Source organism: Anopheles stephensi, chromosome 3 (genome assembly GCF_013141755.1).
Source record: "Anopheles stephensi strain Indian chromosome 3, UCI_ANSTEP_V1.0, whole genome shotgun sequence".
In the NCBI taxonomy this organism is placed as follows: domain Eukaryota; kingdom Metazoa; phylum Arthropoda; class Insecta; order Diptera; family Culicidae; genus Anopheles; species Anopheles stephensi.
The window spans coordinates 66845941-66859659 of NC_050203.1; the positions used below are offsets into that span (position 1 = coordinate 66845941).

The 13719-nt window shown below is 45.1% G+C and overlaps 3 protein-coding genes across 5 annotated transcripts; all 3 read left to right on the forward strand.

Annotated features, from left to right (window-relative positions):
- Window positions 1-4129: 4129 nt before the first annotated feature.
- On the forward strand, window positions 4130-8470 carry LOC118511759 (intraflagellar transport protein 52 homolog). Of its 3 annotated transcripts, XM_036055230.1 has the most exons (10): window positions 4130-4527; window positions 4622-4733; window positions 5376-5495; window positions 6524-6684; window positions 6774-6876; window positions 6951-7065; window positions 7126-7283; window positions 7382-7651; window positions 7742-7990; window positions 8074-8460. In XM_036055230.1, exons 4-10 carry the CDS (start codon window positions 6575-6577, stop codon window positions 8359-8361), a joined length of 1293 nt encoding a protein of 430 aa, XP_035911123.1. In that variant the 5' UTR covers window positions 4130-4527; window positions 4622-4733; window positions 5376-5495; window positions 6524-6574; the 3' UTR covers window positions 8362-8460. The 3 variants fall into 3 exon arrangements, with proteins under 3 accessions (XP_035911123.1, XP_035911121.1, XP_035911122.1); XM_036055228.1 differs by lacking the exon at window positions 5376-5495 and having other exon boundaries at window positions 4622-4737; window positions 8074-8470; XM_036055229.1 differs by lacking the exon at window positions 5376-5495.
- Window positions 8471-8879: 409 nt separating this feature from the next.
- LOC118511761 (cytochrome c oxidase subunit 5B, mitochondrial-like) lies at window positions 8880-10214 on the forward strand. The gene is made up of 4 exons (XM_036055231.1): window positions 8880-9096; window positions 9531-9704; window positions 9806-9849; window positions 9942-10214. Exons 1-4 carry the CDS (start codon window positions 9018-9020, stop codon window positions 10002-10004), a joined length of 360 nt encoding a protein of 119 aa, XP_035911124.1. The 5' UTR covers window positions 8880-9017; the 3' UTR covers window positions 10005-10214.
- A 525-nt stretch (window positions 10215-10739) lies between these two features.
- LOC118511764 lies at window positions 10740-13154 on the forward strand. Its single transcript, XM_036055237.1, has one exon. It carries the CDS (start codon window positions 11153-11155, stop codon window positions 12149-12151), a length of 999 nt encoding a protein of 332 aa, XP_035911130.1. The 5' UTR covers window positions 10740-11152; the 3' UTR covers window positions 12152-13154.
- Window positions 13155-13719: the final 565 nt, after the last annotated feature.

Sequence of the window (13719 nt, forward strand, 5' to 3'; positions counted from 1 at the left end):
TCAAAGAAATATCTTCACACACATCTATTGAATTCCGGATTGAAGCCTTACAGTAATGCTGGTTTATAGTTTCACTCAATTAAGAATAATTTATCACAAGAAAGGCATTAGAGTTACTTTAAAATATATACGCGAGGATCAAACTAATGATTGAGCAACATTTAGCATACCTTTGCCAGATACCAGAAAGTCGGATAGCAGGCCCTTGCCACAGGAGAGCTTTACGTCTACTAAAGACTGGCGCCGATATCATCTCAACCATCAGGCTGCCTATGATAACATCTAATGTGATGTAGAGTATAGGATGTATTGTAGTAGCGGGACAAGTTGATAACATGAGGAGATCAATCTCAAACCTCAGATACGCGTCTGTTCCTCGCACGCAGGGAGGGACAATTAAGGATCAAGATCATAACCTCTCGGGATCTATATAGCCCTTGCTTCCAAGGAACAGTTCAGATGGTATTCAATACCCGGTCTTATCGAATGAAAGTCCAGCTCAACTACCACGGACAATTAATAAATTTCTACTGATGTTGTAGCATACTAAGGCAATTGTTATTTAAATATAATTGATTCAGTAAAGTTTACGTTAAGAATTGAACACAATGAAGAAATAGTTTGAGAGATCGTTTCATCCGAATTGCAAAGTTGAAACATTGACATTGAAAATGCAACCAATTAAAGCATTACTAGTGTTACAAAACAAAACACAAATCTCACCATACAATCCTTGTACAAACTTCCACGTACACACGCTGCAGTTGCATCCCGCATTTGTAAAAACATTCTCACGCTCAGCAGCAGGCTCGCTATGTTGCACCACAAATGCACGCCCATCATCATCACGCCACAGAAGGATGGCATAAATTAATTTGCTGTCGATGTGCATCTTGCGATAAGCCACGGCGTTTGTCACCACACACGCTGAATCGACCATTTTCCAACGAGCCAGCCTCAAGAAATGCCAGCCTCCGCAGGGACGCAGAATGATGGGGCATGTACGCGAAAACCGGTGGACAGCGCAGCGCATATCTTAACGTTCTATTGAGTATAATTAGTTTGTTGGGGATCCGATTACCGGGGGCCTCCACCAACAACGACGCGTCACACTGTGACGATCCAACGATCCAGTGTGAACAGTTCTAGACCAGCCACCGGGAGAGTTTCTCCATTAGAGAAATGCTGGAGAAGTCAACGCGGTTTTTGCTTTTCGGTATGTTTTGCTGACGCATACCTCTGGGGTGCCTGAAACCGTAGCCGGTGATTTCATTTGCTGGTATGTGCTGGTTTCTACAGAAGATATGCTGCTGTCGACTGCTACAATACTCTCATTTCATAAACACAGAATGAGATGCCTCCACTCCACGCAAGAGCTCGTAAAGCTTCTTCTTGTACCGCAGTGCTGCGAAGGAATTCCAATCGAGTATGGACTTTTTTTACATTTACAAAGCAATCCCAACGAAATGCTTAACCAACACCATTTACACAATCAATCAAACAACTTAACGTCCTTATCTAGCAAAGTACCCACACGTGCTGCCCTAATAGGATCCAATCAAATGTATCAAAATAATCACTTGCCCTAATAGTCCAACCCCGGAATCGGGGATGAGAATCAAAACACGCGCGATCGATCGATCGATAAAAATCAAATCAGATCAAACAGTCATAACTCACATCAGCACTTTCCCTCCAAACCGAGACGATTCTTCACCGATCCCGAGGGACCCGCACCAGGGCCGGGGAGACGATGGTCGACGCAGCCTAACCACCGAGTTCCCGGAAGAAGGCATAGGTACTAACGAAAATTTATGTCACAACATGAGCAGCATAATTGTTAGGAATAAATTACCGCCGAACGACAGGGACGCCGGAGAGCGACGAAGAAAAACGGCTCCCCAAGGAGAATTTGTGGGTGCTCTACCGCATCCTTGTTCTCAGCGGCGCTATCGCCCAACAGTTGGTCGCCCGTTGCTCCATATTCTATTCGCCAGTGGTGTAAGATTCGTTCCACCAGGTGCTAGAAAGGCACCTACACTGCGCTGGGAAAGAACAGAAACGGTGGGCTCAGCATGGGAGTGCCACCAACGTAGAATGTTTGTACAGCTTCGCGTGGTGTCCCGCGATCATGATCATGGGAGAAATGCCACTAGTAGGAGCGCTCCAACCAATTTTGGTTTTTGAATTCTGTATTTCTTTTTTTTTGCGTTCCACGGTACCATACATACGCGTCGAAACAAAACGAAGAGAAAATGCAACGAGGCAAACAGAACTTACAAATCGAAATCATGTACACGGTCAGTGTAAACTGTCAAATTCGCTGTCGCTGTAACAATTGCAACGGTTCGAACAAATATACTTTTACGCTCAAGCACACACACACACATTTGGGACCATGTACCCATGTTGGAGTTGGTTGAAAAGGTGAGGGGGGGGGGGGGGTCTGTAGTGAAGTTTGCCAGTTGTTGGATTGCAAGTTTTTGTTTCTTCTGTGGGGAGGATTATGGTCCCAAATGCACAGTATGGTTTGCCGATACTTACAAGGGGGCAAAGCATAAATAAGTTCACACTCCTGAACGTTGGCACAGAGCGAACAGAGGGAACAGGGGATCATGCCAAGATAAAACAAGATCGCTTAACTCTTGTGGTTGTATGCGCGTGCTGTAACTGGGAACCAATTTAAAAAAAATCGAATGTTTCCGAACAAAATCTCGCTTCGTCCAAAGGTGCAAAGTAACTATTTTTTTTTAGTTTAAATATTACTCATTATATCTACATCATTACAAGAACGTGGAAGATATTAACACATTTTTTTCCAACTATGTTCAATTTTTGGTTTAATCATGATCGATGAACTTCGTGTAACAATTTGTTTCGTTTAGCAAATGCTCACAGCAACAACGCTTTTGGTGCGTTGAACACCCTGGACTGATCTTTGAAGAACAATCGCCAAAGTAGCTCTGTGGTATGTTGTTTCAGTAGAACAGCCCTCACTTGCTTGAAGGCACCACAGTCGTTGGTGAATATCCGGACATGTGAAGCGATTTTGAGATCGAGAAGATTAACGAAAATGCTGGGAATGTCTGAATTTTAAATTGATTATTTACGGTTTAACTTTACGTCCTGACCGTTCTTCAGGGGATGAACTGATCCAATGTCACTATTTATAGCGATTTTCTGAAGAAAATTAACCTTAAGCCAGTAGGGTGTAAAGATGAATCATTAATGAACGTCTAGTTCAGTATTTTTCATCAAATTTATACTTTTGGAAAATTGTTTTAATTAAATTTGAAAAAATGGGTGTAAATATTCGGGGCAATGACGGCTCCGGTTTTCACACAGCAGGACCTAGGTTCAAATCCCATCTAGACCGCCTTTCCGTACGTAGGACTTAATACTTTGCTACAGGTAAAATCAAGCCATGGAATGTTAGAAATGGCCGGCCAACACCTTTTGATGTTGTAGTGTCCAGGAAGAAAAAAAATCTTAAATAGTTGTAGATAAAAAATTGGCCACTTAGTATCACGATCGGGCGGTTTTCAGCGGTAAAAAAAATCTGCAATTTCAATTGATTGGATGACTCTACTGCTGGTGGGTTTTATAAAAAGATTCCCCAAGTTAATAGTGCGGAAAAACGAACCTATTTTTGTGTCCAGTTCGACTCAAGACACTACGTCGATATCGGGATAACCTTAAAATTAATAGGAAAAATGCTCCAACAATTTGGGAGTAAATATTTGTGAATAACGCAAGCTGTTTTCAACATAACCATGGTCTGTGTTTTTCATTACAGTTATAATTATTAAAACATTACTTAAACTTCAATTCACGTCAAATCCAGATTTTTTTTATTCAATAAGAACCACATTGACCGCATTGGTACAGGACGGATTTATATATTCTTCTTAAATATCCTCTGCAGATACAGAAGATACGTGCAAAAGGGTTAATACGGCTCGCAACCGTTAAAGCGTGAGGCAAAAGACATTTACAATTCATTCCAGCACGATGCAACACAAATCGCGAACTCGCACACGTACAGGCGAATGCAAGAATGCATTTGGATCACCGGTTCGACACGCAGCCGGCAGGCGAAGGTGTTGCGAATCGCATCGCACTAACCTTTCCCTGCACTGTCACCCATCGATACCGGGTTCCATAAATCGAAGATAAGCCAGATGCGATAAGGAGGAACTGCAAAATAATAAAATTCACACCATGTGATGAGCGCCCCCTTCTCCGCTAAACACGCCACGCCAGTCGGTACAACCCGTGCGATTTTTCGATTTCGTGACCGTTGGTTTCGGGTTGCTCCTCCCGGCCAAACCCCGCACTCCCAAGCGGAAGCTAACGTTTGGCGTGCAAGATTTTTCCCAATCCCAATTAGTACTATCTGAATCGGTTTTCGATACCCAAAGATTAGGCCTATCAGCGCTCGGTTTCGGTGGCCTAAAGTGCACGGTGAAACTCCAAATCGATGATCGGTGCGTACGAACGTACAGAACTGACCGTATCGATGCACTGGTGAGTGTTGATGCATTTGCTGCGGACCAAGGACTGTAGGCTGCGCGCGGGATCGGTAATACAAGATGTTAAACATGATTTTATCGTACCACAGATGCCAACAGCAAGCACTCTCTTCAACAGTCCGGTCATCGGACCACCCGTTCCGTTGGGTGCGAAACGATAGCGAGACCGATGGCACTGCGGACTGCGCGATCGGTCAACCCGTACGTAAGCCCCACTTTTGTTCGGCCGATCCAACCATCTGTATTTACTTTCCGCGTGCGTGCGTACGATTCGCGCGTAACGCCGTTCTGATGCGCTCGCCCGTTCTCGGGATGGGAAGTGAGTGTGTAAGCGATCCTACGGGCAAGATAAATGAATCGTAACCGGGCTGACAGAGTCGTAAATTGCTTAACACTTTCATTTAATACTTACCTTATGCCGTACCCTTGCTGCATTGAGCTGGTACGTCCAGAAGGCAAACTCACTGTACTGCGGGTGGAAAAAAAATCAAACTCAAATTCCGAGTGGTAGCGGACGGACAAAATGATGGTGGAGGTATGAGGAATGGGTGGGTCTACCTTGAAAAAAGTTCTTATTTTTAAATAGCTTTTTTTTCTACAAAAAACGCTCCTTCCACACACAGCTGTTCCGGTTAATCATCGTTAATCGATAATGGCTCCCAAAGGATCTGAACGAGATTACCGGACAGGGGAAACTTCATCTGTTTAAAAGCTGTTTTTTATATATCTAGACTATATTGTAGATACCAAGAATATCATAAAAAAAATCACGTTCGAGGGATCTTAAAACCAGAGTTGACTTACTTTTGTCATTCTATTCTAGATTTTTTTTAAATATTCCAGGAACAACAAGATCTTCTTCTTCCTTGGCACTACAACCTCGAGAGGTCTCGGCCTGCCCTTTCTGACTTTCTGCGAGTTTATTTTACCCGTAGGAAAGAAGTCAGTCCTACGTACGGGAAGGTGGGTCTCGATGGGATTTGAACCCCCGGCCTGTCGTGTAAAGACCGGCACCGCTGTCGCCTCTGCCACCGGACCGCCCTTACTTCAAGAGGTCTACAAACTGAAATCGTGCTGGTCATGGTAAAAATGACCTGAGAACCAAACTTTTAGTAATGTTTTTTTTATTCCTTAGGGACGGCCATTTTGCTAAGCTTTTCGAAAAATGTCCTATAAAATAATTCAAAACAAATCTCCCGAAGTCTTGATTAATATCAACTGGCCAAGTCAAATTTGATTTTAATTCTTGGATTAGCAATCGATGCTCCAATGATCGAATCGTAGTGGCGACAATCTTTCACATGGAAGCATCGGGTATCGAATCTCACCCGGGCTGTCCCCCCGAAGCAGGGACTGAAAAATACTTGATTTCTGTTCTCTTGCGAAATTGTATTTTAGTCCAGTCTATCAAACTAACAACTCTATACTGATTTTATCCAGAATCGCTTATTTTTTCCCATAACATCGGATTTAGATTTCCAACATTTTTCCACCATGTCCAAGGATATCTTCTTTGCCTTCGGATGTTTTATACAACAACGGCGCTGCGGCTGTGTAGCTAGGCTTCATTGATGGGAGATTTAATTAAACAGAATACTTAACATATCTGTCCTATCCGGACAGGATTCGAAACCCGTCTCAGCCATTTATAAAGCGGCACCCAAACCCTTTGTCAGGAGACTACCGAAAAAATTTCAATATCTAACAATCTTGGATTGAGATGTTTGGAATAGAAACATCCCATATGGCAACAAACCCTGAGCACCACACGCGACCCAAACGAGACGCAAAGAAAAGCCCGGCAAGCGCACCATCACCATGGCAACCCGGCTGCCAAACAATCGTAGGAGTCGTTTCTGAGGTTTCCAATTTTCCAGCACAACCCAAACACACACGGCACGTGACGTTTGTTTATGCGTTCCGTGCATCGTAACAGAGCCGTGTGGTGGTGGATACTAAACCGAATGTATCAAATTCTACGCTCATTTAAGGTTCAGTGATAAAAAACGAACCCGGTTTACCGGCAGGATCTGTTAACAGCCATGAGCAACGCCACGATTTTGTTTAACATTTCCAAGAACGAGCTCTTTAAGCTACCGGATAACTACAAAACGCTGCACAGGAAGTTGAAGGTGAACCATCGTGTGGAAAGGTAGGACAGACAGCTGGATAGCGTTTCCATATACTTGTTGGTGCTACCGCTAACACACACTAACGTTCTAACGTCTTTGCCGTCGTTAGTAATAAAAGTGAGATCACACCTGAAATCCTGAAGACGGCGACCGTGTTTGTGCTGGCAGGACCGCAGGAGAAATTCACCGAAACTGAATTTCAACACTTGAAGGTAAGTACAAGCGCACTCGTTCTCGCTCTCGTTTCTCAGGGCGGTGTAATGACTTTACTTGTATTACTAATTAGGACTACATCAACGATGGAGGCAGATTGTTACTATTGCTCGGTGAGGGAGGGGAAGTTCAGTTCAACACCAATGTAAACTTTCTGCTGGAGGACTACGGCATGACTATCAACAACGGTACCGGCATAGCATACCGGTGTAACATTGCCTCTAGTAATCCTGTCCCTTCTTTTGCAGATGTCGTAGTACGGCCACAGTACTACAAATATTTCCACCCGAAGGAAGCTCTCATCAGTGGCGGTGTAAGTTGCGACACGATGAACAATCTGCTGCTGGACACAAGCAAAAGCATCCTGACGTCGTTCGATTTCATGGACGATAAATACAAAGTCGAGGTATCAAAACCGATTTGCACCATCCTCAGGGATTAATGATCGGGAAAAGGTGCTAGCTAGATATCGGATCTCATTTCCATTCTCTGCATGCTTTGTAGTTTGTCTACCCGTTCGGTGCGACCATGAACGTTATAAGTCCCGCCAACGTTCTACTCACGACCGGCCCGGTAGTGTATCCTTTCAACCGGCCGCTGGCTGGTTACTTTCAGAACGAAAACAACGGTAAGCTGATCGCCATCGGGTCGGGACATATGTTTCAGGACAAGTACATCACCAACGAGGTAAACACGGCGCTTTGGGACAGTTTGCTAGCGATGATTCTGCAGGATGAGTTCAAATTCAAAACGTCCGACTTCAACGATCTGGAGGTAAGCTATCGGTCATAGGGCAATCATCGCGATGCACCAGCAAGCTCCATCCATATTTCCCTTTGCTTCTCTTACATCCCGCATAAATAGATAAATGACTACGCCGTCATACCCGATACAATCTATCTGGCCGATCAACCAAAGATATGCCTAATGGATTCGCTCGATTACGACATTCCGGCCGACTTCAAGAAGCTATTTGATATGTCGCTGTACTCGATCAACAACGATCTGCTGCGCGATGTTATCGGCACGTACGAAAAGCTGGATGTGCAATATGAACCGCTCAAGATCATCAAACCGCAGTTCGAGATTCCTCTGCCGCCGCTTCAGCTTGCGGTAAGTGCGCGTGTGTGTGTGTGTGTGTGTTGTTTCTGGCCTTCGGTTGAACCGCATGAGTAAGCTTCTCCTGCGCTTTGCAGGTGTTCCAACCAATATTCAGTGACCTAGCGGCTCCACCTCTCGAGCTGTTCGATTTAGACGAGGCATTCAGCTCCGAGAAGGTACAAATCGCTCAACTGACCAACAAATGTCTTTCGCCGGCCCACGAAGGACAGCATGCGATCGACGAAAAGGAGTTGGGATATTTCATTCAAGAGTGCGGCCGCATACTCAAGGTTTGCCAGGACGATCAGAAGATGTCGCCGAAGGAAATACTTAACGCAATTAGCGTCAAGATTGCGCACTACAAAAAGTTGGACAAGGATTAGGGGATTCGCAGGAAAGCTGGAAACACCTTTTCAACATCGAACAGAGCAGAGGTTTGTTTTCAGAGCGTAAACGGATATAATAAATGGCAAATGTGGCGATTAAACATTTCTCGATTTCGTTTTCCCTTATGTTCGCGTAGAAGAAGCTGCAGAACTCCAATTATCATTCAACAGATTTATTGAAACCAAATTTGGCTACGACACAGCTCTAAGGCCAAGAAACCAACTCTATGTTATCAACCGCCTTATTGAAGGGCCGGTTTTCCCCAAGATTGCTATACATTGTTTCAAAACGTTCGCTGCTCATGATTACCAAAATTAATTACTTTTCCATTTTGAGCCAACTCTACGGTGTAAAATATTTCTGAAAATCTCTTTTATTTTTCAAGAATTTGTTAAAACGTCCGATTCACTCAATTTCTTATAAAAATAACAAAAAACTAAGTTTATTTCCCAGCTGATCCGCAGCAGACAGGCAGCGAGCTGTCAAACCTCTGCACACCATGTGATTGCCTCTAGCAACCTTGGACTCGCTCTCATCGGACGTCAAAGCAACCGCAGTTCGTGAGAAACCTCTACGAAAAGTGCAACCCCCGAGACCGACAACGAAAAGACACCTTTTCACATTTCCCGTCGCGTACAAAGCAACCACACCAATGGCATCGCTGTGCGGAAGAATTGTCCTGGCCGCGGCCAAGCGAAATGTTACCTACACGCCAGTTCGATTTTGCAAAAGTAAGTTCCTGTGTGTGCACCGATATATTATTGCACAACACCTCCTATCCGCGTGCGTGTGTGTGAGACAGACGGAGCGATCGAAATTTTCCTAGCGACCGAAGTGAGAGAGCAATCCCAAACTCTGTGTGCGCTTACGTAATTTGGAAGGGCAAAAATCAACATCCTTCGCAAGAAGGAAGGATGAAAACCATGGCAAAAGGATGCCCCGACACGACCGGCTTTGATTGGTAAAACTTTCGTGTGGGAATGTCCAAAAGTTCACGCCGCCGCCGCCGCCACCGCCTCGCGATAATCTTCTCACGGGGCTGCCCCATGCCGACTTGACACTTGTGTGTGTCGCTGGAATGGTGTTTTCATTGTCGCAAACAGTCCAACGTCCGGGAAAGAATAGGCCACTGACGTTGGTTTGTATTTTTGGTGGTTTCTTGCAGTGATGAACGACCCGATCGAACATGCCACCGGTATCGAGAAGCGTGAGCTGCTGGCCAAGCAAGCCGGCAATCCAGATCCGTTCGATATGCGTGTGTTCAAGCGCGGACCGGGTACCAAGGATAGCCCCAACCTGATTCCATCGGCATTCGATGCTCGTCTAGTCGGCTGTGTGTGTAAGTATATTGTGTTGTGGGCAGTGGTAGCTAAACAGAAACAGAACATGAATTCATTTCGCTAACATACACACCCATCGATCTTCTTTTTTTCTCTCTAGGCGAGGAAGACCAAACCTATGTCCAGTGGATGTGGCTGTACCAGGTAAGTCGCTAAAAGCATTGGCAACACTTTGGAACTCCGAAACATATTTCGACGATTTGTTAACGCTGTATTGCTATCTCGTCTAATTTTAGGGTCAGCCGAAACGTTGCGAATGCGGACACTGGTTCAAATTGGTAGAGAAGGCTCCGGTCTAAACAAGTGGCATCAAGATCCACCACCATTTGCCACCCTGCTGTAGAAATGAAAAGCAAACTAAATAATATTTAAAAACCTGGAGAGCATTACCTACGCGAAATAAAGAGATATCCAGATCGTTGAAAAAACCCACACACCAGCTCGTAGGAATCCGGTATATCCGCTAGTGAAACGCAAAGAAGCAATCAATATTCACGTAAACAAGAAATGCATTCATGATCGGGTTCCGCTCGGTGCCGAATGAGAATTGAATCACGTTCCATCATCTGCAACAGAAAATCAATAGCAATGCCATTCTCAGCCACCGACAGGTTTGAACAAAGCTACGGCAGGATACGTTTCCTTGTGTGTTGTCTGCTTAAAAACTTAACCCCGTTCACCTTACTGCAGCAAAATTATGATAGCAAAACCAATTTAGTGTTATCCAATAAAACATAATTTTATTGAAAACTTCTGTGTTTGATGCTTTGCTTGGAAATGAGTTGTTGAAGAATTGCGTTTTTTATCATTGAATAGCTTGGCTTTATAAATTTTTATTATTGAATTGCGTTTTAAAGCCAGCAGAATGATAAAACATTATGTAAAAGTTTCATAAATCATAATTTGATGAATATTACCAGTCCGAATGAATCGCAAAGAGCCGAATCCATTGGCTGAGCACTTCGACCTTTTAATATAAACACGATCCCCTAGTTTGTCGGCCATAATATTTACCTTTTTTCTAACGACAACGGCAACGTCAAACAGTGTCATAACAAAAAAAATAGTTTTTCACCAAAAAGGTGTTCCACTTCTAGGCAAGTGTTGTTTAGTTTTGGCTAGTTTGGCTCGGGGTAGGGCTTTTCCCGAAAAAGGGACCCGTCGGCATCGATCTGGTGGGGATTGCAATGAAACGGTCAATTCATTAGGCGAGAACGCTCGCAGTGAAGCTTCGGGGGTAGAAACATCGATCGCAGCAGGCAGGCAGGCGATTACATACCAGAGAAGCGCCCAGCCCCGTTGGACACGCTCTGATTGCCATCTACAGAAGGCGCAAGAGGCTATTGGCATCTGGCAACGACAGCGCCCAACATTAAAACGATCGACAAGCGCTGCAAGGCGCTACTAATTCCACTTTCGACTGCATCAGTCAAGCTTTGTGCGCACGATGGACACCTCCACGCTGGATCGCTCGTACGTATCGGCTTACTTTGCCAATCTGAACGAAATTTCGAAAAAGATTGCACTGGACATCGACGAGATACGCGGCGCGTACGAACACATCTGGGATGATCTGAGCCGCGAGGAACAGATGGAAATCGTAAACGAAACCATCATCAAACCGGAGCTGGCATTGAAATACTTTGACAATTTCTCCACATCGACCGATTCGCTGCAGCGAATCCTCGGCACCGATGACGACGAACCAAACTCCGGCGAGGAAGATCGCAATGCCAACCTGTACGATGGTAAACGTTTGCAAACTTTCCAGTACGTGCGAACCGGGCGCAAGGTAGTGACGGACGACAGTGTCGGCCTGTACCGGGACGAACATTCGGCACCGTTTGCACACAAAACGAAAAGCCAAATAAACTTGACCATCTTTCCACCGGAACGGGATGGCAAGGACGGTGGAAAAGCGGTGGATGCCAGTGCCAAAGCAGCGGGACTGCTTGCGAAAAAGTTGCTGCTCAAGTCACCGAAACTGGACGACGCAGGTGGCCCCGCATTGGCAAAGGGAAACGGAGCGGCGGCACTGATGAAAGGATTGCCGCGGAAGGGGCGGGACGAGCCAAGCGCGAAAGAGCTGCCCGCGTACGACAGTGAGCAGAACATCATCCTGACCGAGGAAGCATACGGTACGAAGGCAACCGGGGCAGGCTTTTTGAGCAAGTTCAACAATCTCATCTTTAACCAAGCACCGATGGAAATGACAACGGCGGCATCGGCCGCCTCGATCAACGGTAGCGACGAGATCGATGGTACGCTCGAGCAGGACGAGTTCGATACGGACAATGATAAGGTAAACCTGTTCAGCAAGAGCTCCAAAACCGAGTGCCTTCACCGTGCGCCATCCTCCTCGGTCGAGGAGGACGATAAGAACTACGACGAGCTGAACAGCTTGCTGGGCAATAGCAAAGGGTTTGATTTTCTGAACAACTGGTAAATGTACCGGTTTGCGTACGGCTTGCGTAGTCTTGCCTTGTAGCATTAGCCACCACTCTCTACGGACAAGCCCTCTCTAGTCGCTAATCGATTTTGTTGTAGCTGTCGATTTTGCCGTCGTCCCACGGATAGGTTTCACGTTCGCGTTGAGAGCAGTTCGCGTTGACCGTAGAATCTTTGTAGGAACCACAGCAGCTAAAACATGCGCTCTCCACTATTCTTTCTCTTCCAATCGCACCAAAGCTGGCGATTATTGCCTTTCCGATAGGTTTAGCATAGGGTCAAGCATTATTTATCCCCTTTAAACTACATTCTATCCCGTACGCACCACTGCAAATACCCGAGAGCGAACGAACAATATCAAATGATTCCAGAACAGACTGATGATTACACCCCCCATGCTCTCCACAACTTAAAAGAAAACGTTCGGAAGACCTCTCACCGGTAGAGTAGACTAAATTGCCCCCGCCCGTTTATAAGGGCGCCGCCTAGCATGTGGATAGTATGGAATGAAACCAAAAAAAACAAGAATTTAGTACTGTGCGTCTTCTACAAACTTTCGTAGCGAACCCATGGACATCATTTAAGAAGGCCATTCTTACTGGAAAAGGTTAGGACTTAGGTGTAGGGTATACAAGAGACAAAAACAAAACCGAGAACGGGTACACTCGCTCAAGAGTGTCTCTCGTATGTTCTCGTAGCTCATTCACTTGAAACATAGATCGCCGATTCCATTTAAAAAACAAAGCTCTAATGCTACAAAACCATCATCCATCGTTCATCGAAGCAGAGATATCAGTAAACGGTAATACCTCATCTTCACATGACAAGTTTAGCGCCTAGTGATGATATTCGAACAAACAAAACATACAAAAGCAGCATGATAATAGCTACATACACTCACATTTTTGTATACAACTTATATATCAAAGCTCTTGTAGAAGGAGCGAATAAAGCATCATTCATACAATTAATTGATGCAAAGATGTTTAAGGCGCCCGAAATTAGATTTTTTTTACCCTAAGATAAGCAGCGAATTTTAAGTGGACGATGATTGTGAATTGCACAGACGCAAGAGGATCTTTTTGAGAAAGGGATTAAATCCTGTGTGATGCTATCCTACCGACTGACACCTGTACTCATATTGAAGCCGTCCACATGGGAGTCCTTGTTGAGGAAGAAAATCCATCAGGCTTCGGTGACCGTGACTGAGCTAACGAGCTAACCAACAGACTTGGCGCGACCTAGAAATTGAGCAACAACTTACGGATAACTCACGGACCCATCTGCTTCGACTTCGACTACAGGTCCTTAGTCGACGAGTTCTATTCGTAGCTCTCTTCGACTTGGTCCGTACCTTCAAACCCCTCTTTGGTTGGAACAGTTGGATTGGATTAAGCTTGGAACCCTCTTGAAAAATCGGACCCTAGTCGCAAAGTCTGCTAAGCCACAGATCCTGAACCAGGCGATAAGGAAAGCTTGATTGGGACAAAAGCATTAGGAGTGTGGTACTTTGAGTGAGCGATCTCCATGAAATCGGAAGTCCTCCGCCGTTGTCCGCAAAGTACT

Coding starts and splice junctions, on each gene's coding strand:
- LOC118511759 (XM_036055228.1), top strand. CDS start 6,575: ATGAGCAACGCCACGATTTTGTTTAACATTTCCAAGAACGAGCTCTTT. Junction 6,685..6,773: donor GTGAACCATCGTGTGGAAAG/GTAGGACAGACA, acceptor TGCCGTCGTTAG/TAATAAAAGTGAGATCACAC. Junction 7,284..7,381: donor ACGATAAATACAAAGTCGAG/GTATCAAAACCG, acceptor CATGCTTTGTAG/TTTGTCTACCCGTTCGGTGC.
- LOC118511764 (XM_036055237.1), top strand. CDS start 11,153: ATGGACACCTCCACGCTGGATCGCTCGTACGTATCGGCTTACTTTGCC.
- LOC118511761 (XM_036055231.1), top strand. CDS start 9,018: ATGGCATCGCTGTGCGGAAGAATTGTCCTGGCCGCGGCCAAGCGAAAT. Junction 9,097..9,530: donor GCCAGTTCGATTTTGCAAAA/GTAAGTTCCTGT, acceptor GGTTTCTTGCAG/TGATGAACGACCCGATCGAA. Junction 9,850..9,941: donor AGTGGATGTGGCTGTACCAG/GTAAGTCGCTAA, acceptor GTCTAATTTTAG/GGTCAGCCGAAACGTTGCGA.